This window comes from Elephantulus edwardii, unplaced genomic scaffold (genome assembly GCF_000299155.1).
Source record: "Elephantulus edwardii isolate Elephantulus edwardi_28Jun2011 unplaced genomic scaffold, EleEdw1.0 scaffold00082, whole genome shotgun sequence".
Classification (NCBI taxonomy): Eukaryota; Metazoa; Chordata; class Mammalia; order Macroscelidea; family Macroscelididae; genus Elephantulus; species Elephantulus edwardii.
In genome coordinates, this window is record NW_006399832.1 from 715977 (window position 1) to 741158 (window position 25182).

The 25182-nt window shown below is 42.6% G+C and overlaps 1 protein-coding gene across 1 annotated transcript; it reads left to right on the forward strand.

The window, feature by feature from the left end:
- Nucleotides 1-8765: 8765 nt before the first annotated feature.
- F2RL1 (coagulation factor II (thrombin) receptor-like 1) lies at nt 8766-24736 on the forward strand. Its single transcript, XM_006889878.1, has 2 exons — nt 8766-8847; nt 23604-24736. The coding sequence occupies exons 1-2, from the start codon at nt 8766-8768 to the stop codon at nt 24734-24736; spliced, it is 1215 nt and encodes a 404-aa protein (XP_006889940.1).
- Nucleotides 24737-25182: the final 446 nt, after the last annotated feature.

The following is a 25182-nucleotide window of genomic DNA, read 5'->3' on the forward strand; positions in this document are numbered from 1 at the left end:
GGGACTTCTCCAAATTACTGAGGAACAATGATGTCCATTTGAGGACTAAGGTACACCTATTTTAGGCCATCTGAGAGCTGGATGATGAATAAGGATGAGAGAATTAATGCTTTTCATCTGTGTGATGGAGAAGAGTATTGAATATTTCATTGACTGTTAAAAGAACAAATATGTCTTGGAGAATGCTAGAGTGCTCTTTGAAGGAAAAGATAATAAAGCTTCGTCTCACACACTTTGGACATGTTTGTTGTAGAAGCTATTCCTTGGAGGGGGACATCAGGCTAGGAAAGGTGAGGATTTGGTAAAAGGGGGCAGGCCCTCAACCAAATGGATTCAAACAGTGACTACTGAACTTGTCTTGAGCATTTAGATTGTGAAGATGGCACAGGGTAAGACAAGGTTTAGAATTATTGTTCATAGGGTCACTATGGGTTATATACAACTTGACAGCATCTAACAACAGCAACACTATGTATGTGTTTGTATATATTTAAAACTATAGAGAGATATAGAAAACTACATAGATATATAACTATACAGAGATACATCTAACTTTTTGTTGTTGTCATGTGCTGTTGAGTCTCCTGCAACTCATAGTGACCCTATGCACAATAGTTCTAAATCCTGCTCTACCCTGAGCCAATATTACTGTCTCCAATACACCTACCCCATTACCCCAGTTAATGTGTCAATCCATCTCATCCGAGATCTTCCACTCTTGTGCCTCTACCCTTCCAAGCATAATGTCCTTCTCTAAGGACTGGTCCCTCTTGTCCACATGCCCAAAGTATGTGAGACAGAGCCTTCAAAATCCTTGCTTTCAAGAAGCAACTTGTTTTCACTCTCTTCAGGATAGACCTGTTTATTCTCTTAGCAGTCCTTGGTATGTTCAAGACTCTTCTCTAGCACCACAACTCAAAGGCTCCAATTTCCGTGTCACTCTTAGTCATTGTCTAGCTCCCTGATATATAGCTAGTAATTGTGAAGACCATGACCTGGATCAGCTGCACCTTGGTTTCTAGACTGACATTGTTGCTCCTTAACATTCTTTGTTATTGTTATCATTGTTGCTGATTGCCTTCAAGTTGAGCATGACTCATAGCGACCCTGTGAACAAAAGGCCAGAAGCCCCTCTACAACTATTGACATTTATCATAGTGTTTCTGGAGGCATGTTGATTAGGAAGTGGATGCCACTCCTGAGGTACCTAATAGCAGACTTTCCCAAAGCAACTCATAATTTGATGATTGTGGAACCAAGAAAGCTGAAATTGTTAACAAACTCAATCTCTTCTCCATCTACCATGGTGCTCCCAATAACTATCTATCTATCTATCTATCTATCTATCTATCTATCTATCTATCTATCTATCTATCTATCATCTTGTATATAGGGAGCTTGGTGGCTTAGTGGTAAGGAATTGTGCTGCTAAACCAAAGGCACATGATTTGAATCCACCAGCTGCTCTGTGGGAGAAAGAGAAGCAGTCTCCTCCCGTGTAATTTATTGCCTCTGAAAACCCACTGGAGGTGGGAACAGCTATGGTCCTGTTTCATCATGACAGTACAAAACAACAATATATACATATGTAACTATAGATAAATATATTTCTATATAGCTATAATGACACATAACAGTACATGGAAGAGTTCTGGTAGCATAATGGATGAGGAGTTGCCCTGCTAGCTCATATGTGGGTGGTTTGACTCTACCAGCTGCTCCATGGGAGGAAAACAGGAATTATGTTAGGTGATTTACAGCTTCTGTAAACCCCCTGGAGGGTCAACTATGAGTCAGTACGTCTTACACAGACACAGACACACACACACACACACACACACACACACACACACACACATACACCCCACTCATTTACTTATTGCTGTTGAATTGTGGAAACCATTTCATAGTTAGCCCTCCAGGGATTTTTTCATAGGCTGTAAATTTCATGAGAGGAGAATGTCTTCCCCCCTACCCCCTTGGAGAAGCTGGTGAATTTGAACCATTTGTCTTTGACTTGGCAGCACAACTCTATCCACTAGGCTGCACAGTTTTCTCTAAAGCTCACACACAAACACACATTCACTCAAGCGCGCGCGCGCGCGCGTGTGTGTGTGTATGACTCTGCTTCTCTCTCTCTCTCTCTCTCTCAACACACACACACACACACCCCCCACACACACTCTCACACTCATGAGTTCTGATGAATATAGTAGAGAATTGTGTTGCCAATTCAAGGGTGGCCTGTTTGAATTCACTAGCTGCTCCAAGTGAGAAAGACGGACAATCCCTCCTCTACACGATTTATAACCTATTTTCACAAGATGAGGTGTCAGGGAAATTGATGAGGCCTCTCAACAACTGGACTGACATAAGGACTGTAACAATAGGCTAGAGTGTATCAGAGATAATTAGGCTGGTGCAGGGTAAGGCAAGGTTCAGATCCTTTGTTCATGGGGTCTGTATGAATTGAAGTTGATTCACTGAGACTGCAGGGCACATAGCAATTACATATTTAGATATGTATAGATTAACCACACAGCAATTATATATTTAGATATGTATAGATTTAACCACATATTTTTAAAAAATATATGAAATACATATTTATATATGTAAATATATTGAGCATACTGTGGAATGCCAGGAGAACAAACAGGTCAGTCCCAGAGAAGGTGAAACCAAGCTGTTCCTTGGAGGCAAGGTGTTTGAAGCTCTGTCTCACATACTTTGGGCATGTGGCCAGGAGGGACAAGTCCTTGGAGAAGGACAGCATGCTTAGAAAGGTGGAGGATAGCACAGGAGAGGAAGATCTCGGATGGGATGGATTGACAAAGTAACTGGAGTGATGAGGGTTGATCAAGGAAGTTCTGCAAGGCGGGGAAATGGTTTGGAGCAAGAAACGTAAGCCTTTGAGAGTTTGGTTTTGCTCAGAGAAAAGTAGGGGCCTATTTCAGGATTTTAAGCAGGGAAGTACGGTCATTCCTCTTTATTGTTTGAGAGTATAAAAAGTAATACAATACATTCAGTCTTTTAGGGAAAAGGGGTCTTTATAAAGAAAAAAACTCAGATACAGAAAATTTCAACCTAAACATGTACAAACAGACTCTCCTGAGCGCAATTTCTTCAACAGGGAGAAACCCCATTCTCAAGATATTGCATTAACTAATAGCTTTCTTTAATTAAACTTTTTTTCACCAGAAATTTTGATGATTCAAAGCTTATTTCTATAACTCACTCACTCATTGCTCTTGAGTCCAAGCTGACTCATAGCTGTCCTCCAGTGGGTTTTCCAAGGCTATAAATCACACACAGGAAAGTGGCCATCTTTCTCTCGCAGAAAAGCTTGTAGGTTTGAACGAACCACTTACCTTTCTCTAAATGTACAGAAATGATGTTAGTTAAGGAACAGAGTTTAGGTTTTTTATGCAAGGGTCACTGTGAATCATATTAGACTTGACAATGGTTAACCAGTGCTAAATGAGACTAGTGCTGTTATATCCGGAGGAACACGCTTCCACTTTGTACATCACTCTTTGTCAATGTGTTGTATGAAGTAACCTGGGTTTGCTGTGATGCTGAACCTTGTGCCATTGGGGTATCAAATACCATAATGGTTTCCCAGTGTGGACAGTGTATGGTAGAGCTCCCAGTTGTAAAACAAGTTTGGAAGGAGGAGTGGCATCCACTTCCTAAACCACCTGCCTCTGTGCACTCTATGAACTTGGAGAAACGACGATGGTTGTGGAAAGGCATTAGGCCTTTTGTTCACAGATTCACTGAGTTGTGCTTGACTCCGCAGAAATCAGTAACTACTTTTGCATTAGGGCTCTGTGGTAGCCTAGTGGTAAGAAGCTGTACTGCAGTCCCAAAGACTGAAACCACCAGCTGCTCTGTGGGAGAAGAACCAGCAATCTCCTTCCAGATGAATCACTGCCTCTAAAAACCTGCTGAAGAGTCAGCTATGGGTCCACCACCACCACCACCACCACCACCACCTTTTAATTGGTATGCAACTCCCTGTTCGCTAGTCCACTATCAGAGCTCCTACTTCTGTAAAGTATCAGTGAAATTTGACAGGGTTGGGCCTTAATACATTATTCTCAGGAAAGAGGAAGAGTTTATTCTTCTGTGTTGTTATTAGGTGCTATCAAGTATATAATTCATAGCAACCCTAAGAACAACAGATTTGAGCACCGTCCTATCCTGTGCCATCCTCATCAACTCTGACTCAGTCGAGCCCATTGCTGCAGTCACTGTGTCAATCCATCTTGTTGAAGTTGTCATCAACTTCTGATCCCTACAGCAGGTTTCCAAGGCTGCACATTGCAGGAGAGGAGATTGTGCATCTTTCTTTGATGGAGCTGCGTGTCCAAACTGCCAGAGAGGCTCAGACTTTGGTTAGTAGGGCAACCAAAGGATGTCAACCTATGAATGACATCACCTGAGCTCCCTTATCCTATATACAGTAGCTTTCATTTCTGGTGTGTTTGCTAAGTATACCAGGATCTCTATTAAGAAGTGTTTTATTGGGCATGTAGCGCATTGAATCCTTTCAGCTCTCTTATAAGAAAGATACTGGATGACCCTTCTATCTAAAAGTAAAGCCAAAATGGGGGAAAGAGAAAAAGAATTTGTTGTTTTTACATGCCATCATGTTAGAACCAACTTAGAGTTGACTTTTCCAGTGAGTTTGCAAGGCTGTAAATCACAGTGGGAGAAGATGGTCCATCTTCCACCTGGGAACCAGTTGATGGATTTGAACTAGCTCTTTTGGGTTGACAGCACAACTTCCTACCCACTAGAACACTAGAGCCCCTAAAAGAAGGGACAGAGGGAGAGAGGTATGAAGGAAGGGTTAGAGGGGCGAGGCGAGGTGAGATGAAAGAGAAGAAAAAGGGCAAGGACAAGGATTCTGAAGCTTCGTCTGATAATGATTTGGACATATTGCAAGGAGGGACCAGTCCTTGGAGAGGGATGTCATGCTTGGGAGGGTGGAGGGACAGCACAGGAGAGGAAGACCCTGGATGAGATGTATTAATTCAGTGATGGGGGTAATCAGGGTAGGTGACAATGAGATTGGCACAGGATAGAGCAGGATTTAGAGCTGTTGTACATAGGGTCCTTATGAGTCGCGGGCGACTCAACGGCACATAACAACAGCCACCACCATTAATTTATATGGGGGGAAATGTTGAAGTTCTCGGGACTCCGAAACTAATCTACCAAATCATACCAAAGAACACTAACATTCATAGCTTAAAGCTACGGAGGCTTGCTGCTGACATACGGAATGAAGTTCCCAATGAAAGAAGTTCTGCAAGATGAGGACGGGATGAAGCCACTTTTGCGGCTGAGATGTTCTCCCTCAGTTATTAAAAAACAGCTGCTATTAAAATGCTCAACACTGGTTTGTAGGGAGTTGCGGCGCTAACTCAGAGGTGTTCTTTGGTAGTTGGAATTTATGAGCTATTCAGCAGGAAAAAAATGGGACATGCAATTTACAGCCCCTCAAACCTGCTGGACTTCTTCCAATAGCAACGAATGAGTAATGTTGTTGTTGTCACCTGCACTTGCAACTCATGTTGTTGTTGTTAGGTGCCATCAAGTTGAGTATGACTCATAGCAACCCTGTGAACAGTTGCCCTAAACTGTACCTTATCTAGTACCATTGTCATCATCTCTGAGACACTAGAACCCATTGTTGAAGTCACTGTGTCAATCTACTTCTTTGGGGATTTTCTTCTTCTTTGCTGACCTTCCATCTTTCCAAGCATACTATTCCTTTCCAAGATATAGCCTTGCCTAGCTTTGTGTCCAAACTGTGAAAGATAAAGCTTCATTATCTTTGCTTTCAAGGAGCACTCTGATGGCAGTATTTCCAAGACATACCTATTTGTTCTTTTGGCAGTTCGTGGGATATTCAGTACTCTTCCCCCATACTACAGTTGAAAGGCAGCAACTCATAGCAACCCTATTAACAACATATCTTAACCTTTCCCTATTCTGTGTCATCTTTACCATCTCAAATATACTTGAGACCATTGTTACAGTCACCATGTCTATCTCTCATATGCTGACCTTTCCAAGCATGATGTCCTTCTCCAAGGACTGGCCCCTTCTAAAATGTCTAAATTATGTGAGATGAAGTTTTACCATCCTTGCTTCCAAGGAGAGCTCTGGTTTCACTTTCTTCAAGACAGATGTTTGTTTTCATGGAAGTCCATGGAATACTCAGTACTCTTCTCTATCATTGCATAAATTCTTCTGTCATCTTTAATATTATTCAACTTTCTGATACATAGCAAGTAATTGTAAATACTTGAATTAGGTGCACCTTAGTCTTTTGACTGCCATCACTGCTCTTTGGTACTCTGGAGAGGCCCTTGGCAGCAGATTTCCCCTATGTGATACATCTTCTGATTTCTTGGCTGCTAGTATCAAAGTTATTGCTTGAGGATCCATGTAAGAGCAAATTGTTAACTATTTCAATCTTGATAGGTAGGTATTTCCCCAGGGATGATCCCTTAGGAATGACTTGATATCCTTCAGGAGAAGAGTCCCCTGGACAAGATAATGAAGGGCCCTACCCACGTTCATATTTCTTCAGAGGGATAGCCAAGAGGATGCCCCTGAGGAGTGTGTTCCTAGGAGCTTCATCCTGAGAACTGGGATGCAAGCACGAGGAAGGCTCATGAAACCCCTGAGAAATAAACAGAGCATTTATTAAGCTTCTGCCATGCACCAAACACAGTCACAGTTTATTTTATCTTCATAGTGTGGTGTCATTGAGTCCTCTCAGACTCCTAGTGACACCAAGTGACAGAGTAGGCTTATCTTTTCAGGAGCAGATTGCAGGCTGCTCTGGGAATCAGGACTCCTTTATTTTTTTTCCCCTTTGTTGTTAAGTACCACCAAGTCCAGTGAGTTCATGGTGATCCCGTGAACAGTAGATCTGAACCCTGTTCTTTCCTATCCTATCCTATCCTATCCTATCCTATCCTATCCTATCCTATCCTATCCTATCCTATCCTATGCCAATCTTATAATTTCAGACATATTCCACTCACTGTAGCAATCACTGCTTCAATCCATCTGTTTGCAGATCTTCCTCTCTTTCCAAGCTTTACAAACATGATGTCCTTTAGTCTCTCCTAACAAAATGACCAAACTATGAGAAACAAAGCTTTGTCTTCTTAGCCTCCAGGGAGCACTCTGGCTGCACCTTCTCCATAGGATATTCAGCACTCTTGTCCAATACCACAGCTCAAAGGCATCAATTCTTCTGTCATCCTTCTTCATTGTCATTTTAATTCCAGATTATAGTAGTTGTTGTTGTCATTGTTATGTGCCGCAGAGTCGCTTGCGACTCATAGCGACCCTAGGTACAACAGCCCTAAACTCTGCTCTGTCCTGTGCCAATCGCACTGTCTCTGATACACCCAATCCAATTACGCCAGTCACGGAATCAATCCACCTCATAGAGAGCCTTCCCCTCCTGAGCTGTCCCTCTACCCTACCAAGCATCATGTCCCTCTCCAAGGACCGGTCCCTCCTTACACCAATGTCCAAAGAATGTTAGACGGAGCCTCAGAATCCTTGCCTCCAAGGAGCCACCCGGTTTAACCCTTTCCAGGATGAACCTGTTTGTTTTCCTAGCAGTCCATGGTACCCTCAATAATCTTCTCCAGCACCACAACTCAAAGGCATCAATTCTCCTTCTATCCTCCTTAGTCATTGTCCAACTCTCTGATGCATAACAAGCGATTGCAAAGACCATGGCCTGTATCAGGCTCACCTTATTCTCCAGAGAGACACCATTGCTCTTCAGTACTTTGGAGAGGTCCCTAACAGCAGACTTTCCCATGGCGATGTGCCTTTTAATTTCCTGGCTACTGGTGCCAAGGGTGTTAACTGTGGAGCCAAGCAAACTAAAGCTGTGAACAATTTCAATCTCTTCACCATTCATCCTGATGCTGCCAATTGGTCCAGTGGTGAGAATCTTTGTCTTCTAGACATTGAGCCTCAATCCATATTGGAGGCTGCAGTCCTTGACCCTCTGCAGCAAGGGCTTCAGACCTTCCTCAGTTTCAGCAAGCAGGGTTGTGCCATCGGCATAACGCAGATTGTTGAAAGATCTTCCACCAATCTTGACCTCACACTTCTCCTCATAGAGCCTAGCCTCCCGGATAATCTGTTCTGCATACAGGTTGAAAAGGTATGGAGACCGGACACATCCTTGGCGTAACGCCCTTCCCAATTCTGAACCAGGCAGTGTTTCCTTGCTCTGTTCTGACGATTATAGTTAAATAGTGTAATTGCTTTACTCATGTTCCTCTTGGCTTTCTAGGAGCAAAGGTTAAAGGCATGGCCCAAGTCCCGATTGTTGCATTCCATTGAGGTTGCTTCTCGTTCTTTCCAGGGACGGCCCAATAGCCTAGCCAAGAGGTGGCTCACATGCAGGAGTGCAGGTTCTTGGGGCAGAGGGCGTAGTCATGGATAGGCGGCGTGGACCTGATCCGGACGGGGCGTGGCCCGGCGGGGGACTTCCTAAGTGGGCGTGTCCAGTCGTGGGTTCGGCCCCCCAAGGGGGGGTGGCCTCCAGCAGGTGCGTCGAGAGGCTCAGGTTTCACTGAAATTTACCCGGGCTCGGGGGCGGCGCGCGCAGAGCTCCAGGTGTACCTGGTGAGGCTCAGCAGGGAGCAGGGCTCCGAGCTTCGAACCCGCGGCTGCAGTTCCCTGGCGGCGTCAGAGCTGCTGGGAGGATGCGGAGTCCGAGCGTGGCGTGGCTGCTAGGGGCCGCGATCCTGCTGGCCGCCACCGCCTCGTGCAGTCACACGACCAAAGGTGAGACGCTGGGGGCAGGAGAGCTCAGATTACCGAGGAGTTGGCGGTGCTCAGCCACTGCCAGGACCGCAGTCAGGACCGCACGGAGTCCTGGGTTCGCGGGGCAGATGGAAGGGTGTAGGTTCGCGAAGGCAAGTCCTTTGTTGGCTTTGATGAGGGATCCCTGATCGGGGAACCACTAGCCGGGGTATTGGGAGGGTGACTGAAATCGACGAAGCCCATCCCGAGGCAGACACAGGGTGGCTCACCTCGTCCTGCTCACCTTATTAGGAGCCTAGAGGGGGCAAGGGAGGAATGAGTGTGGACACCTCAAAGGACAGCCCTCTCCCCTGGGTCGGTAACTTTGAAAACACAGCTCAGCCACTTCCTCTGGGCTGGTCGCGCGGGGCCAGGTTGTTGGCGAGTTGGTGGCACTGGGTGGATGAGTGGGAGTGTCGTCCGCCTCGGAGCCCTCTGCTCCGTTCTTTACCCTCTCCTCCAACCCTTAGTGGCCACTCTTAGCATTCCAGATCCACTCTGGGCCCGCAGCTCTTGACAAAATGGGGTGGCCCACTTCGCACCGTCGGGTATTCTGAAAGTCCGTTGTCAGGGTGACGAATGCTTTGCTATAGGCCAGCTGGACTTCACGTGAGTTGAAGGGTGGAACTTGTTCCTGCTAGATGCGGAGGAGGAATTTTGACTCATAGTGACCCTATGTGTACAACTGCCCATAGGGCTTCCAGACTGTAATCTTCACGGGAGAAGAGTGGGGGGCCTTCCCCACAGAGCTGAGAGTGGGTTCTGTTGTGGAATCTGTTGCAGACTTGTAGAACTGCCAGTCTGTTAAAAGTGAAAACAAAGAACTTTATTAACGACAAAAGGGAGTTTTGCAAAACGGAAAACACAACTCTTTAGAAAACGTGCCTTAGTATTAGAGGTTAATAATGTTAAAAGTTGGCAGCAAAAGGGTACAGCTGGAATATGTTTTTAGTGGTTAGCGTTGTACAATTGCAGGTGGCGGGGCTTGGTGGCTAGTATGGAAGGAAGTTGTGCTGCTAACCCAGAGGTGGTCACTTCTCCTCCTGTGTGATTTTCAGTCTTGAAAAACCCACTAGAGGGTCAGCTTTGAGTTGGTTCCTACTCCACAACAATAAGGGTTTTGAGGGCCTCCTTTGTCAGGTGACAGAATTTGGTCTAATCACTAAAATCCCATGTTTTCTGACATCTGCCCACCCAACCTACTGCTGTGGTTTCGATTGTGACTCATGATGATGTTCTATCAGTGTCTGAAGCTGTATATCTTTATAGAAGACGGTACATCTTTATCCTGAAGAGTGATTGGTGATCCAAACTTCACACCCTCTAGTTAATTGTTCAGTACATAACATACTATGCCACCAGGCCTCCTCCAGATATCTGCAGCCTCGGTTAAACTGAAATGTTGTTGTTATGTGTCATGGAGTTGCCTGTGACTCATAGAGACTCTATCTACAGCATGTCTGGAGCCTGCCCTGGCCTGAGCCAGTCTCACTGATTCTGACACACCTACCCCAATGCCCCAGTTACTGTATCAACCCATCTCAACCAGGATCTTCCTCTCCTGTGCTGTCCTTCCACCCTTCTGAGCATGATATCCTTCTCTAAGGACCTCCTGGCCAAGTGCTGCAAGTAGGTGAGATAGAGCTTCAAAATCCTAGCCTCCAAGGAGAAACTTGGTTTCACCCTCTCTAAGACAGACTTATTTGTTTTATTGGCACTTCATGCCAAGAAGAGTTCAAAACTCTTCTCTAGCACCACAACTTGAAGGCATCAATTCTTCTTCTGTCATCCTTAGTCATTGTCCAGCTTTCTGATGCATAGCAAGTAATTGCAAAGACCATTGCATGGATCAGGCGTACCTTAGTCTCTAGACTGATATCCATCCTGTTTAGTATGCTGACAGCAGATTTTCCCAGTGCACTTCCTCTTTTGATTTCCTGACTACCAAGAGTGTTGATTGTGGTAGCTTTAAGATAGTGAGCTCTGTTGACCTATAAGCAGAGTTTGTTGACAGGATAGAATATTTACGAGTATAAGTGTCAAGTGTTCTAATTAATGCCCCAGGATGGGAAAGGGATCTTAATACAGAAAAGCTATAATGTTGTCTTTCATATCAGCTGATTGTTGTCATGTGTTGAGTTAGAACAAAAGTTTGGAAAATTACAAGCATAACTGAGGAGCTCTTAAGGAGGCCACTAAAGTTGCATGCTCTACTACCACTGTCTATTCCCAACTACAAGCCCATTTATCAGTAGAAAAAACACCCCTCAGGACTCAACTCACTGCCATTCATACATTGTGAAATGACTCGGTTTTGGACGCTATAAATTGTGTGGCAGAAGACTGCCTAGAAACACTTTTGGGTGGGCAGCGACTTAGTGGTACACAGTTACAATCCATTCACTGCTCTGTGGGAGAGATGGGCAGTCTCCTCCCACCCGTTTAATTGCCTCTGTAAACCCACCGGAGGCCAGCTGTGGGTCAGTTCCAATTCAAGGGCACCCAACAACAGTAGCAGCAGCAGAGAGCCCTATCAGTGGAATAGGGTGGGCAAAACCGCATTTTTCTGTAGAAACTGTATCTGGGTTAATGGTTCAGGGGAGAAATTTTACAGAAGTGAAAGTCTTTATTGTACGATGGAAAAGTACCAAATGGAGTCATTTAGGAGAAGGAGGATTTGGGTTAGAACTTAGAAGTTTGAGCCTGGTTTTAGAATGCTCCTTTTCAGTTTCAAATCATCCACCTTTTTGTTAACTATTTAGTGCTTGAATGTTTGCCCCAGCTGGCCTTCTGGAACTTCTTGGGTCATGCCTTTTATTTCACCAGATCCTGGGTCCTTCCATGCCACCAGCAGCACCCACTGGTGGCCTCACTAATCTGTAGACTGTGAGTGCCCAGGAACAGAACAGAAACAGGCCAGAAGGCACCCTGAGCCAGTGCTCTGCTGAATTATGCTCAGTCGTCCTGAACTGGTGGGGTGTCAATCTGATATGCTGTTTGGAGTGTGTTTCTGGGGTGCTCTGCTAGCATGTGCTGCTCTGCTGTGCTGCTGAGATTGGGGAATTGCTGCTGGAACTTAAAATTTTGACAGAGAAATCTCCCCAGCAGATAAGCTGATTGAACTATTGTGATGCTAACGGAGGCACTGGCATTGTGGAGGCAGCCAGGATAGCATCAAGAGGGAGATTTTAATTCCCCTAAAAATAAATTTACTGATTTGTTGTAAAAGGCAGTGTCTCACATTTCCCCTGTTTGCTAATAATCTTAATCAAACAAATTTTCTTTTATGAAAATAATTTTAGTAACATGAAATCAAGATTCTCAATAAAATATCCACAGTTCTCAATAAAAATAAATGACCCAAAAATGAAGGGCCCCCTTTTTTATTATTATTCTTACTTGTTTTAGTTTTGGTTTTTTTTTTTTTTTGCTTTTAGATAAGTTATGGCAACACATCTGCTGCAAAATCTGGCCTGAACTCACACTGTTTTTGTTCTGTGTTATCTCCTTTTGTGTGAATGTTCAGACATTTGCTGAAGAAATATTTGAGTGTTGCTATAGAGATATATGTAAAAGATGGAATAGGTGGTGTAATACCTTTGAAAATCTTAGACTCAGCTGGCTCCAACATTTTAGATAAGGCAATGTGAACCTGATTTCTGTAAGATAATCCATGACAGCAATATTCAAATAACTGACATTTTGCAGGCACTGATCCTGGGTGAGGACATTGATAGGAAGGCAGGCACGTTACTATGGGACCAATTTTCCACTTCTTCATAAAGAAATTGTAAAAGTGAAAAATCACAACATGATAATATAAGCTTCAACTCTGCACTACTGGATATATTTTGTTGGTCAAACTGAGAATAAAAATACTCAGAACAACTCAGAACAAAGGTATTTCTTTAATTGTGGGAGATACTGAACACAACACTAATGCAAAGTTCCACATCTGAAATCCACCAGCCAGCCACTTCATGGGAGAAGGATGGGGCAGTCTACTAATAGTTAAGGTTTTCAGCCTTGGAAACCCCTAGGAGGGTCTCCATGAGTCTCAGCTGACTTGATTATAGTGGGTTGGTTTTGGTTTTTTGAAAACCGTGATTAAATACGTTATCATTTTACCTTTGTCTTTTAAAGTTGGAAACTTGCCATTTAGGAGCAAACTTAGTGTGTTCAAGGTTTAAAGAAAATATGTGGGTGTAAATGATTCAACACTTTGGTGGTTCAGGCAGTAAGAGAAGAGACATGCCCAGAGTAATACAGTGTTCTCAATTGTTTACAGAGTGAGAGGCCCAGGCATGGATAGGATCCTTGGAGTAGAATGTGAACTTGATTTAAAAAAATTTAGTTATTTGTTAACTAGACTTATTTAATATTATACCTTGGCTTTTCTTTTATTTTTGCTTTGCATACTTTTATTCCTCTGCAGAATTAATTAACTGAGGTTTTATGATGATAGAGCGTTCCAATTTGAAACTCAAAAGTTATTTTGATTAATTATTACCCACTACCATATAGTTGATTCACCTCATATTGTTGTAATGTACCATCAAGTCAGAACAGACTCTTAGCTGATTCTCCAGTGGATTTTCAGAGGCTATCCAATGACACAAGAGAAGATTTCCCAGCTTTTTCTCATGGAGTGGCTGGTGGATTTGAACCTTAAGCCTTTGGGTTGACAGTGCATCTCTATCACTAAGCTATGTGGCCCTTGAAGAAGAATAATTGATACCTTTGAGCTGTGGTGTTGGAGAGGAGTGCTGAGTATCCCATGGACTGCCAAAAGAAAAAACAGAAATGTCTTGGAGAAAATATAGCCCCAGTGTTCCTTGGAGGTGAAGATGTTGAAGCTTCATCTCACAAACTTCCGGCATGTTGCTAGGAGGGGCTATTCCTTGGAAAAGGGCATCATGCTTGGAAAGGTGAAGGGTCAGTGGAAAAGATCTTCAACCAGGTGGATGTACACAGTGACTTTCTACAATGGGCTTTATTGTGCCAGGAAGTTTGAAGATGGCACAGGTTAGGACAAGGTTCAGATCTGTTGTTCATAGGGTTACTATAGTTTGTACTTGACTGGACAGCTAACATAGTGGCCCTCTAACTGAAGAGCAATGACGTCAGTCTGGAGACTAAGGTGTGCCTGATCCAGGCTATAGTCTTTGCAATTACGTGCTATGCATCAGAGTTGGAGAGTGAATAGGGATGATAGAAAGTGAATTGATTCCTTTGAGCTGTGGTGTTGGAGAAGAGTGTTGAATATACCATGGACTGCCAGGACAACAAACAGGTTTGTCCTGGAGAGGGTGAAGCCAGAATGTTCCCTGGAGTCAAGGACTCTGAAGCTTCGTCTGACATACTTTGGCATGTTGCAAGGAGGGACTGGTCATTGGAGAGGGACATCATGTTTGGGAGAGTGGAGGGATGGTGCAGGACAGGAAGACCTTCGAAGAGATGGATCAATTCTGTGAGTGGAGTGGTGGGAATGAGTGTGTGTGAGATGGCAAGTTTGGCACAGGATAGAACGGTGTTTAGGGCTCTTGTACACAGGGTCGCTATGAGTCGCAAGTGACTCGATGGCACATAACAACAACAACAACAACAACAAGATAGACAACTGTTCCATAGGGTTTCCAAGGTTATACGTCTTTACAGAGACAGTCAGCTACATTTTTCTCCCATGGAGCAGCTAGTGAGTTAGAACCTTTTACCTTTTGGTTGGCAGCCAAATGCTTTAACCACAGCACCACTGACACTCTTTGATGAAGAATGTTATTAGGTTCTATCAAGTCGAGTATGACTCATAGTGACCCTATAAACAGCCAACCTGAACCCTGCCCTATCCTGTGCCATCCTCACCATCTCTGAGACCCTAGAGCCCATTGCTGAAGTTGCTGTGTCAATACATCTCATTAGGGGTTAAAAAAAATGTGCTGCCCCTCAATCTTTGTTTATCACTTTCAAACATGACTCTTCAGCTTGCTCCACAATTTTTTATGGGCAGATTTTGTGTTTGTTTTCTCAAAGGCCTTACACCTTTACTAGAAGAGTGCTGCCTTCTAGAACGGAAGACAGTCTAGCGGACAGCTCATTTCAACAGAGGAGAACAGAATGGAATAGAGAGGAGGGGTCCAGGGGAAAACAAAACAAAGCACTCTGTCAGATCCTGCCTTTGTTTCTAATCACAACAGTAATTGGCAATTATTTAAATACATGTTTACTCTGCCTCACTTTGGAGCATAAACTCCCAGAGATCAGCATGCCTGATATCTGTCAGATGCTCTAACATGGTTCTCAATCACCTGATAGACCTCAATCGACATTGAATGAAGATTCCCTGGACGGTGAAAATGCTTAATGTTTGTGGCTGCTAGCCCAAGGTCAGAGGTTCAAACACACCTAAAGGTACCTGCCTGGTGGTCTGCTTCTGAAAATGCAATCACTGAAAATGCTAAGGAGTACAACTTTATTCTGAAACACGTGAGCTCACCATGAAGGGAAAGGGCTTGCTCAGAGAAACCTGGCTGGATCTACCAAGCATCAGATTGAAGTCTGTTTATTATCTCAGACAAGGGAGCCTGGGTGGTGTACTCACTCACCACTGGAAACCCAAAAGTGGAGCCTCTGGTGGTTCGAATTCATCAGCAGCTTTTCTGGGAGAAAAATTGAGCAATCTCCTCCCATGATATTTTGCAGCTTCTGAAAACCAATTGGAGTGTCAGCTATGAGTTGGTCTGATTCAACAGCAATAAGTTTGAGAGTTTATTATCTCAGATACCTAACTTTTCTACCATATCACTGACTTAGGAAGTTCCCTGTGATATATGATCTCATTTCTCTTTTGGAGACTGGAACTTCTATTCTCTTAAATCATTTTCCCCCTCCCCCATTTAGTCACACAGACATATTTTGTTTTATAGCATTGGTTTCTGTTGCATAATATCATAATTTATATTGTAGTTGTAATGTGCCGCCAAGTCGCTTGCAACTCATAGCAACAGCCCTAAACCCTGCTCTATCCTGTGCCATTCTTATTGTCTCTGACACACCTACCCTCATTACTCCAGTCACTGAATCAATCCATCTCATCAAGGGTCTTCCTCTCCTACGCTGTGGCTCCACCTTCCCAAGTATGACATCCCTCTCCAAGGATTAGTCTATCCTTGCAACATGTCCAAAGTATGTCAGATGAAGCTTCCTTATCTCCAAGGAGCAGCCTGGCTTCACCTTCTCCAGGACAAACCTGTTTGATCTCTTAGCAGTCCGTGGTATATTCAATACTCTTCTCCAACACCATAGTTTAAAGGCATCAATTCTCCTTCTATCCTCCTTTGTCATTTTCCAGCTCTCTGAAGCATAGCAAGTGATTGTAAAGATCATGGTCTGTATCAAGTGCACCTTAGTCTCCAGACTGACATCATTGCTTTCCAGTACTTTATTTTTCCGAAATCTTGCTGCACCCTCACTTTCCCATCAGTTACTCATCTCTGCTCCCTCTCCTTCCCTTCCCTTCCTTGTCAGTCTTCCACAATTGCTTCTGTCTGTATTAATCATCATTTTCATTATTCAAGTTTATGGAATCATTGTAGGAAAAAGTATGCGAAAAGCTAAGAAAAAGTTCAGTTAAATCACCCCTACCTTAGTACCCAAGATGATTATGTATATCCTTCATGTTATGACATAAACTCATATATAAATATGTACCTGCAAATAGAGAAATAGCCTTGTATAAGTAGGGTTATTTAAATCAATCAGCATGTCAAGTAAATAATTTTCTATAAAATGAAATTTTTATTTCATACTGGTTTACTTATAAAGTTCATGTACATTGTTTTTCCACATCATATCTTTTTCATTTCCTTTACCCATCCCTCCCTCTACCCATCAAATTATGCTATTCTGTTATTACCTCCCTGCCCATCCTCACGCCTCTGTTGCTACTCTCCCCTCCCCTTGGATCCTCATACATGTTTGTTATCTTTCTATTTCTACAATAATGGCCTTATACAGTATTTGTCCTTGTGGGACTGAGCACTCAGCATAATGCTCTCCAGTTCCTCCCAAGTTAGGCAGTAATTTTAAAAATCATTGCTCCTGCATGCTGTGTAGTATTCCATCATGTGAATATACTATAATTTCTCAGTCTATTCGATTATGGTTGGACATATAGGCTATTTCCATTTTTCTTTGTGATGGTGAATAACACTGTTATGAACATTGCATAAACCACTTTTTAATGACACTAACATATTTTACAAGAGAGTGTATAATAATTTTTTAAATTAGTCTTCTGTCTCTAGGTACACTAGGTATGTCCAGTGTTTTCTAATTAGAGAGAACACTAATGAGAATGAAGATGAGACTTTAAATTTGTGTTTGGCTCCCTTGCTTGTTTTGTAGATACTGATTAACTTTGAATGGTGAGGTTTTAGAAAGTCTATGTTTGACTTTCTTATGGTTTTATTACCTGGGCAAATGGTAGGCTGAAACAGTTCATTGTGTAAGAATTCCCGTGAAGGTTTACTCAGAGTACACCCAATGAGACATACAGGGAAACCGAGCTTTTTCTTGTTTAGTGTATGTTCTCCAAGTTGTGGAGCGAAAGGTCTTTCTGGTGAGGGGTAGTTGGGAGGAGGAGAGAGATAATCCAAATAAACTAAGAGCAGAAAGTTAATCCAAATACAGGGTTTGAGGAGGTGTGTGGGCCACAGGGGGAGGGAGTGTACTAGAGATTAGAAGATACTTTTTGTAAGTTTTATAGACTGGTTTTACTTTCCAAAAACATTCAAATAAAAAAACTCTGGGAAAAACCCTTTTCATTCTTTCCTCCTCCACTCTCAACTAAAGTTCTTTTTGTGCAAATACATATTTATGACAGTAGAAAGACCACACAGTACACACTGTCCTGTGATTTATTTTATTACCTAATAAATCTATCCATTATCAGAGTAGGGTTACTTATCTTTATTTTTAATAGGGGGGGATGTAATTCATGTTTACATATAGTTTTTTTTGATGAATCTTAAGATTGCTATTTTTTTAAACCATGATAAAGAATGTTCCAAAGTATATTCCTGTACTTAAGAGTATTTTTGTGCCTTTAGTCTAAATACTGTGAGAGCTCTGGTGGCCTAGTGGGTAGGGAGCTGAGTTAAAAACCTAAAGGCAGGTGATTAGAATCCACCAGCTGCTCCATGGGAGAAAGATGAGCAACCTCCTCCCATGAGATTTATGGCCTCTAAACATCTACTGGAAGGTCAACAGTGAGTCAGTTCTGATTTGTAGGCATCAGAGTAAATGGGAAACAAATTACTGAAGGTAAATTGCCTAGGTCATAAGGGCAAGCACATTTTATATCTTACCAAATTTCCCTCTTAAAGGATTATACCATTTTGTATTCCACAAATGGACACATATTATGTTATTCAGCCAGTTTCTTCCCCCCCCCCACCCCGGTTAACAGTGTATTGTAATCTTTCCATTTCAGTGTTTTGTTTTATAGTGTCCATTATTAGGGTGAAGCAGCTCTGAAGGCTGGTCTGTAGAGTGTTTGAATCCACCAGCAGCTTTTTTGGGAGGAAGCTGAGCATTCTCATAAGATTTTCAGCCTTGAAAACCAGAGGAGGGGTCATTGTGAATCTCCAACTCAAAAAGGTGCAAGTCTGAGCTGGGTTTATTTTAGTATTGTTAGAGTCAGAAAAAACTTGAATGATCCAGAAGAAGATGGAAAGAACATGCAGAATCAATGAGCTAGAAAGAATTGGTTGACAATGAAACTTTCAGGAAGTCCATATGAACCATTTGGATTGAAGTTCAACATCAAGAAGACAAAGATTCTCATGACTGGGCCAATTGGCAGCATCATGACAGATGCTAAAATTTCAGCTTGTTCAGCTCTACAATTAACAACCTTGGCACCAGCAGTCAGAAAATCAAAAGATTAATTGCTTTAGGAAAGTCTGCTATCAGGGACCTCCAGATGTCAGTCCAGAGACTAAGGTGTACCTAATCTAGGCCATGTTCTTCACAATTACTTGTTGTGCATCAGAGAGATGGACAATGACTGAAGATGACAGAAGAATTAATACCTTTGAGTCATGGTGCTAGAAAAGAGTCTTTAAGATATGATATAGGCTGACAAGAGAACTAACAGATCTGTCCTAGACAGGGTGCAACTGAGCTGCTCCTTGGAGGCAAGGATTTTGACGCTCTGTCTAAAATACTTTGGGCATGTTTCCAAGAACCAGTCTTTGGAGAAGGACATCATGCTTGGAAGGGTAAAGGGTCAATGCAGGAGAGGAAGACCCAGGATGAGATGAGCTGACACAAAAACTGGGGTAATAAAAATAGGTGTGCCAGAGACAGTGACCTTAGAATAGTGCGGAGTTCAGAGCTGCCGTGCAAAGGTTCGCTATGAGTTGTGGTTGACTTGATGGCACAACAACCACCATGACCACTATATGAACAAGAGCCAATGACAACAAAGGAAGAAGTTTAAGATGGGATACTGATTGACATAGTCCGAGCTGGATTTAGAATAGGCTGTGGCACCAGGGATATAATTGCTGATGTCAGATGGATCCTGGCTAAAAGCAGAGACTAATGGAAATCTGTTTTATGCAAAGGAATTTTACTGTATATATCACAACAAACTATGCTGAACAAGAATAGGAATCCCAGGACACTTAATTGTGTTCATATGAAATCTATACCTAGACCAAGAAGCTGTTGTACAAATGGAACAAATCACCGCATAGTTTAAAATCAGGATAGGTGTGTGCTGGGGATGTATCCTTTCACCATACCTACTCAGTCTATACACCAAGCAAACAGTATGTAAAGCTGGACTCTATCGAGAGGAATACAACATACAGATGCTACAACCTTGCTTGCTGAAAGCAAGGGGGACATGAGGTGCTTGCTGCAGAGGATCAAGAACTACAGCCTTCAATATGGATTACATTTCAACATCAAGAAAACAGAACTCCTCACCACTAAGCCTATAGGCGACTTCATAAGAGATGGAATAAGATTAAACTTGTCGGTGTTTTAATCATACTTGGATCCATCATCGATATCCTTTCGGGAGACAGGTGACATATATAGTTTGATGATATATACTCACAATGGAATACTATGCTGCACTGAAAAAAACAGTGAACTCGTAAAACATTACACAACATGGGTGACCCTGGAGGACATTATGCTAAGAGAAATATCTCAGTCATCAAAGGACAATTATTGCATAACACCACTGTTATAAAGCAAGACCGACTTGGGAGGCTGGGGAGAAACTAGGGAAAGAGTGAACATACTACATTGGAACAGACCTAAGTAAAAGGAATATATGATTAAGCATTATTTATATGACAACATTCCAGAATAAGGGGCACATTGCAAAGTAAAGAAGTGGGGAAGGAGATTGTGCAACAATGAATGAATTTTTTTAAAAAAAGAAAGTGAACTGGGGAAGAAGGAAGGGAAAGGGAGGAAAATGTGTAATAGTGAATGAGTGAAAATCCAACTTTTCTGTAAACTTTCATTAAAATCGCAATTGAAAAAAAAATTAAGAGTCTCTATATAGTGTGCCAAGGACCTTCCTGATATTTACAACATCTTGATATTTACAATTTTGTAACTGATATGTAACAGCATGTTGGCATACATATTCTGGGACCGGTAAAATGAATATAGTTAACATGAACAGTGTTTTGAGTGAGACTCTTCAAGGTTGTAGGTTAGGAGCTTTCACAGAACTTTGTTTTACAGCCACCACTGTTTCTTATGTTGTCATTAGATGCCAACAAGTTGATCCAACTCATACCAACCCTTCGCACAACAGAAAGAGATGAGCTGTTATTGGAGCTGCTATGTCACTCCGTGTCACTGAAGATCTTCCTGTTTTTACTAACCCTCTGCTTTATCATGAGTGATGAGTCCTTCTCCAGAAGCTGCTCCTTCCTGATAACATGTCCAAAGGACAGGAGATGAAGTTTCACCATTGCTGCCTCTTAGGAATGTTCTGGCCTTTCTTCCTCAAAGGCAGATCTTTTGTTCATTCTTCTGGAAGTTTATACTATTGTTGTTAGGTGCTGCCAAGTTGAGTATGAACACTCTGAACAACAGATCTGAAGCCTGTTCTAACCCGTGCTGTCCTTATGCTTCCTGACACATTAGAGCCCATTGCAGAAGTCACCATGTCAATCCACCTAGTTGAGGGTCTTCCTCTTTGCTGACTCCACCTTCTGAGCATCATGTCTCTCTCCAAGAAACAGTCCCTCCCAGCAACATGGCCAAAGAATGTGAGGTGAAGTCTCATCATCCTGGCCTCCAGGGAGCATTTGGCTACACTCTCTCGAAGACATAGTTGTTTTTTCTTTTTACTGTCCATAGGATGTTCAGTGTCCTTCTCCAACACCACAGCTCAAAGGGTCAAGTCTTCTGTCATCCTTATTCATTGTCCAGCTCTGACATGCATAGCAAGTAATTGAAAAAACCATGGCCTGACTATGACAGTAAAAGAGCTGATAGTCCATAGTATATTCAGTATGTGTTGCCAGCCCCCTATGTCAAAGTCATCCGTGTTCTGGTTAGTTTCATTCATTGTCTAGCTTTGGCATGCATATGAGGGAGTTGAAATTACCATGACTTGGATCAGACACACCTCAGTTGGCCCTCAAGATGATGTCTTTATTTTATAACACTTTGCAAAGATTTATTGCAGCAGATTGGTCCAATACATCTGGTTTCTTGATTGCTGCTTCTGTGGGTATTGATTATAGATTCAAGGATAATAAAATCCTTGACAATTCCAATACAATGTTTGTCTTTCTTGTACCTTACCTAAAGCAGTATTTCTTTCATCTTCTTGTTTCTCTCATTGTTTCCCCCACCTCCTTAATTTGGCATTCTTATTCAAAACCAATCTAGAGCTCTCTTTATATGAACCATCTTGACTTAGTATGTGCTTAATTTCCTGGAAATTTAAAGCAGGATAGCAAATGAGATCCATATACCATCAACTCTAATAATTAACTCAGATTCCATACAATTCACTAATTTAAAGTGACAAGGTTCCAATGTTATTCATATAGTTTTCAATATCAGTCTTAAGATTATGGTACACATGACATCAGCCATAGTATTTTCAATTACTTTATATGCATGTGAAAGTTGAACAATGAATAAGGAAGACCAAAGAAGAATTGAGGCCTGTAAATTGTGGTGTTGAGAAAGAGTATGGCATATCTCATGGACTGACAGAAAAATAACAATGTATGTGTTGGAAGGGGTACAACCCGGGCATTCCTTAGAAGCAAGGATGATAAAACTTGGTCTAATACACTTTGGACATGTTATGTGGAGGGGCCAGTCCCTGCAAAAAGACATTATGTTTGGAAAGTAGAGGGTCCACAAAAGGGAGGGACACCCTCAGTGAGATGGATTGACACGCTGACTACGACAGTGGCCTTGAGCATGGCATTGATTGTGAGGATGGCTCAGCATAGGGCAAGGTTTGGTCCGTGTTCATAGGATTGCTATAGAGTCATAGTCAACAGGACCTAACAACAACAAAGTGCACAAATAAGTAATAGCATTTCCTATATTCAGAGTATCCATCACCATAATCCATTTTAGGACATTTTCATTGTCCCCTTCTCCCCCACAAAATATCCTGTCCTGCTTAGTCATTTCTCCTTGAATCCTGTTGCTGGTAATAGATGCTATTGCTTTGATTTCAGCTCTTCAAGACAGAGTAGAACTGCCTGTAAATTGTGGTTTGGGTAAAGAGTATTGAACATGTCTTGGACATGATTTTCTTGTCTATAACCTTTTTTTTTTTTTAAGAAACAGATTTTTGCCCCCCTGAACCACTGGGCGGGTTCTAATTTTCTCTCTGAGTGCTTCACCAATGTCCTCCAGCCCCCTTCCCTCCAGCCCTAGGCAACTACTAATCTACTTTCTATCCATGGATTTGCCTATTACGGACATTCAGTAAAATGGAATAATACAATATGTTGTCATATATGATCCTTTTCCCATTGCTGAGGCTATTATCCTAGGGTGCGGAAGAGAGTGTTTTGGGGCTCTTAAGAATCTTCCTGATAAGGAATAGCTGATGGGTGAGGTTGCATTTTAGTACAGATCTAGAGTGAGAGATACATTATGAAATTTGACTGCAGCTCCTGCCAATACCATCACGCACAATGGAACAACACACCGTTCCCATGATCCAACCATTGTGATCTATCAGGTGATAACTGAGTGGTGTTTTGGAAGAAGATCACCTGGCAATTTTTTTTTAATCTTTCACACCCTGGAATTTGGTTTGGAAAGGAATTACTGTAACCCTAAATTGATCCTTACTAATTGGCCCCTCAAGGAACTGCTGTCAGACATGTGCTAAGAGTCATTAGGAACTCATGAGTGTGGGTAGTTTGTAAATATAAATGAAAATGCTATCTGTTTTCAACATTCATACCTATCAGTGTATTTTGCATATACCCCATAATTCTCTAATTAAAAAAAACAGTCCCCCAAGCCATATTTTAGAAATCACAGAAACCCTTGAGAAAGGCCCATAACCATTTTGGGTCACTCCAATGTTGTGTTCCTGCCTTAATCTAGAGTGGTTTAACTTGATCAAGCCAGCAGTACTGCTCAAGTGTTTATTTCTGCAGTAACAAGCATTTACTTCTGTAGTAACCCATGTCTGCTTTGCCTTTCTTGTACAGGTCCTTCTAAAGGAAGAAGTCTTATTGGTAGGAATAATGGCTCCTCACAAGTTGATGCAAAAGGCGGTCAAGTGGAAGCAGGCCTTTTTGTGGATGCTGTTTCTGCCTCTGTCCTCACTGGAAAACTGACAACTGTCTTCCTTCCAGTGGTTTACATCATTGTATTTGTGGTGGGTTTGCCCAGTAATTGCCTGGCCCTGTGGGTGTTTCTTTTCCAAACCCAGAAGAAGCACCCGGCTGTGATTTACATGGCCAACCTGGCCTTGGCAGATCTCCTGTCTGTCATCTGGTTTCCCTTCAAGATTGCTTATCACCTCCACGGCAACAACTGGGTTTACGGGGAAGCTCTCTGCAAGCTGCTGATCGGCTTTTTCTACGGCAACATGTACTGTTCCATCCTCTTCATGACATGCCTCAGCGTGCAGAGATACTGGGTCATCGTGAACCCCTTAGGGCGCACCTTGAGGAAGGCGAACATTGCCATCGGCATCTCCCTGGGTATCTGGCTGCTGATCCTGCTGGTCACCGTCCCCTTGTATGTTGTAAAGCAGACCGCCCGCGTTCCAGCCCTCAACATCACAACCTGCCACGATGTCTTGCCTGAGGAGGTGTTAGTGGGGGATATGTTCAATTATTTCCTCTCTCTAGCCATTGGGGTTTTTATGTTCCCAGCCTTCCTTACAGCCTCTGCCTACGTGCTGATGATCAGAGTGCTCAGATCGCCTGCCGTGAATGAAAACTCGGAGAAGAAAAGGAGGAGAGCCATCAAACTCATTGTCACGGTCCTGGCCATGTACCTGCTCTGCTTCACTCCCAGCAATCTTCTGCTTGTGGTGCATTATTTCCTAATTAAAAGCCGGGGCCAGAGTCAAGTCTATGCCCTATACATCACGGCCCTTTGTCTCTCTGCACTCAACAGCTGCATTGACCCCTTTGTCTATTATTTTGTTTCCAAAGATTTCAGGAATCATACAAAGAACGCTCTGCTCTGTCGAAATGCACGAACTGTAAAGCGGATGCAATTATCCCTCACCTCAAAGTTCTCCAGGAAATCTAGCTCTTACTCTTCTAGTACAACCAGTGTGAAAACTTCCTTGACTTGTCCATCTCCTCAGCTGGAGGTTTTACAGTAGGGTTTGGACTACTTGCATCATTTTCTGGGGACATTTGTGTTATTTCCTAATCACATATGATGGTTCGCAGCACCTCTGTAAGGATTGCTGGAAGTTTCCAGTTTGCATGAGAAACAGCCCAGAATTAAGATAGACATTGTCAGTTTCAGAATTCTCTTGAGCTGCTTCCCCAAAAGGAACTGTCAGAAGCTGACTTGTCAGAAGGCAACAATAAGAGAGACTCTCATTGGCATGTGGAAACATATTTTGGCTCGAAAACTAGTTTTTAAGTGGCAACTACATTTCTTTCACCTTTGGGGTCAATACAACCTTAGAGTTTAAGGGCCAGCTGCCAGAGATTACCAATCTCCTAGAGTGGCTTTACAGAGTACAAAACAGAAGGGGCTTGCCCAGCGTCAAGTTCCTGACTAATTGCTAGAACTGGGTTTGGGCTGGAGAATTTAAGT

Excerpts from the sequence above, each read along its gene's own strand:
- F2RL1 (XM_006889878.1), top strand. The coding sequence starts at position 8,766 with ATGCGGAGTCCGAGCGTGGCGTGGCTGCTAGGGGCCGCGATCCTGCTG. Across the intron at positions 8,848-23,603 it reads GTGCAGTCACACGACCAAAG|GTCCTTCTAAAGGAAGAAGT; the intron begins GTGAGACGCTGG and ends TTTCTTGTACAG.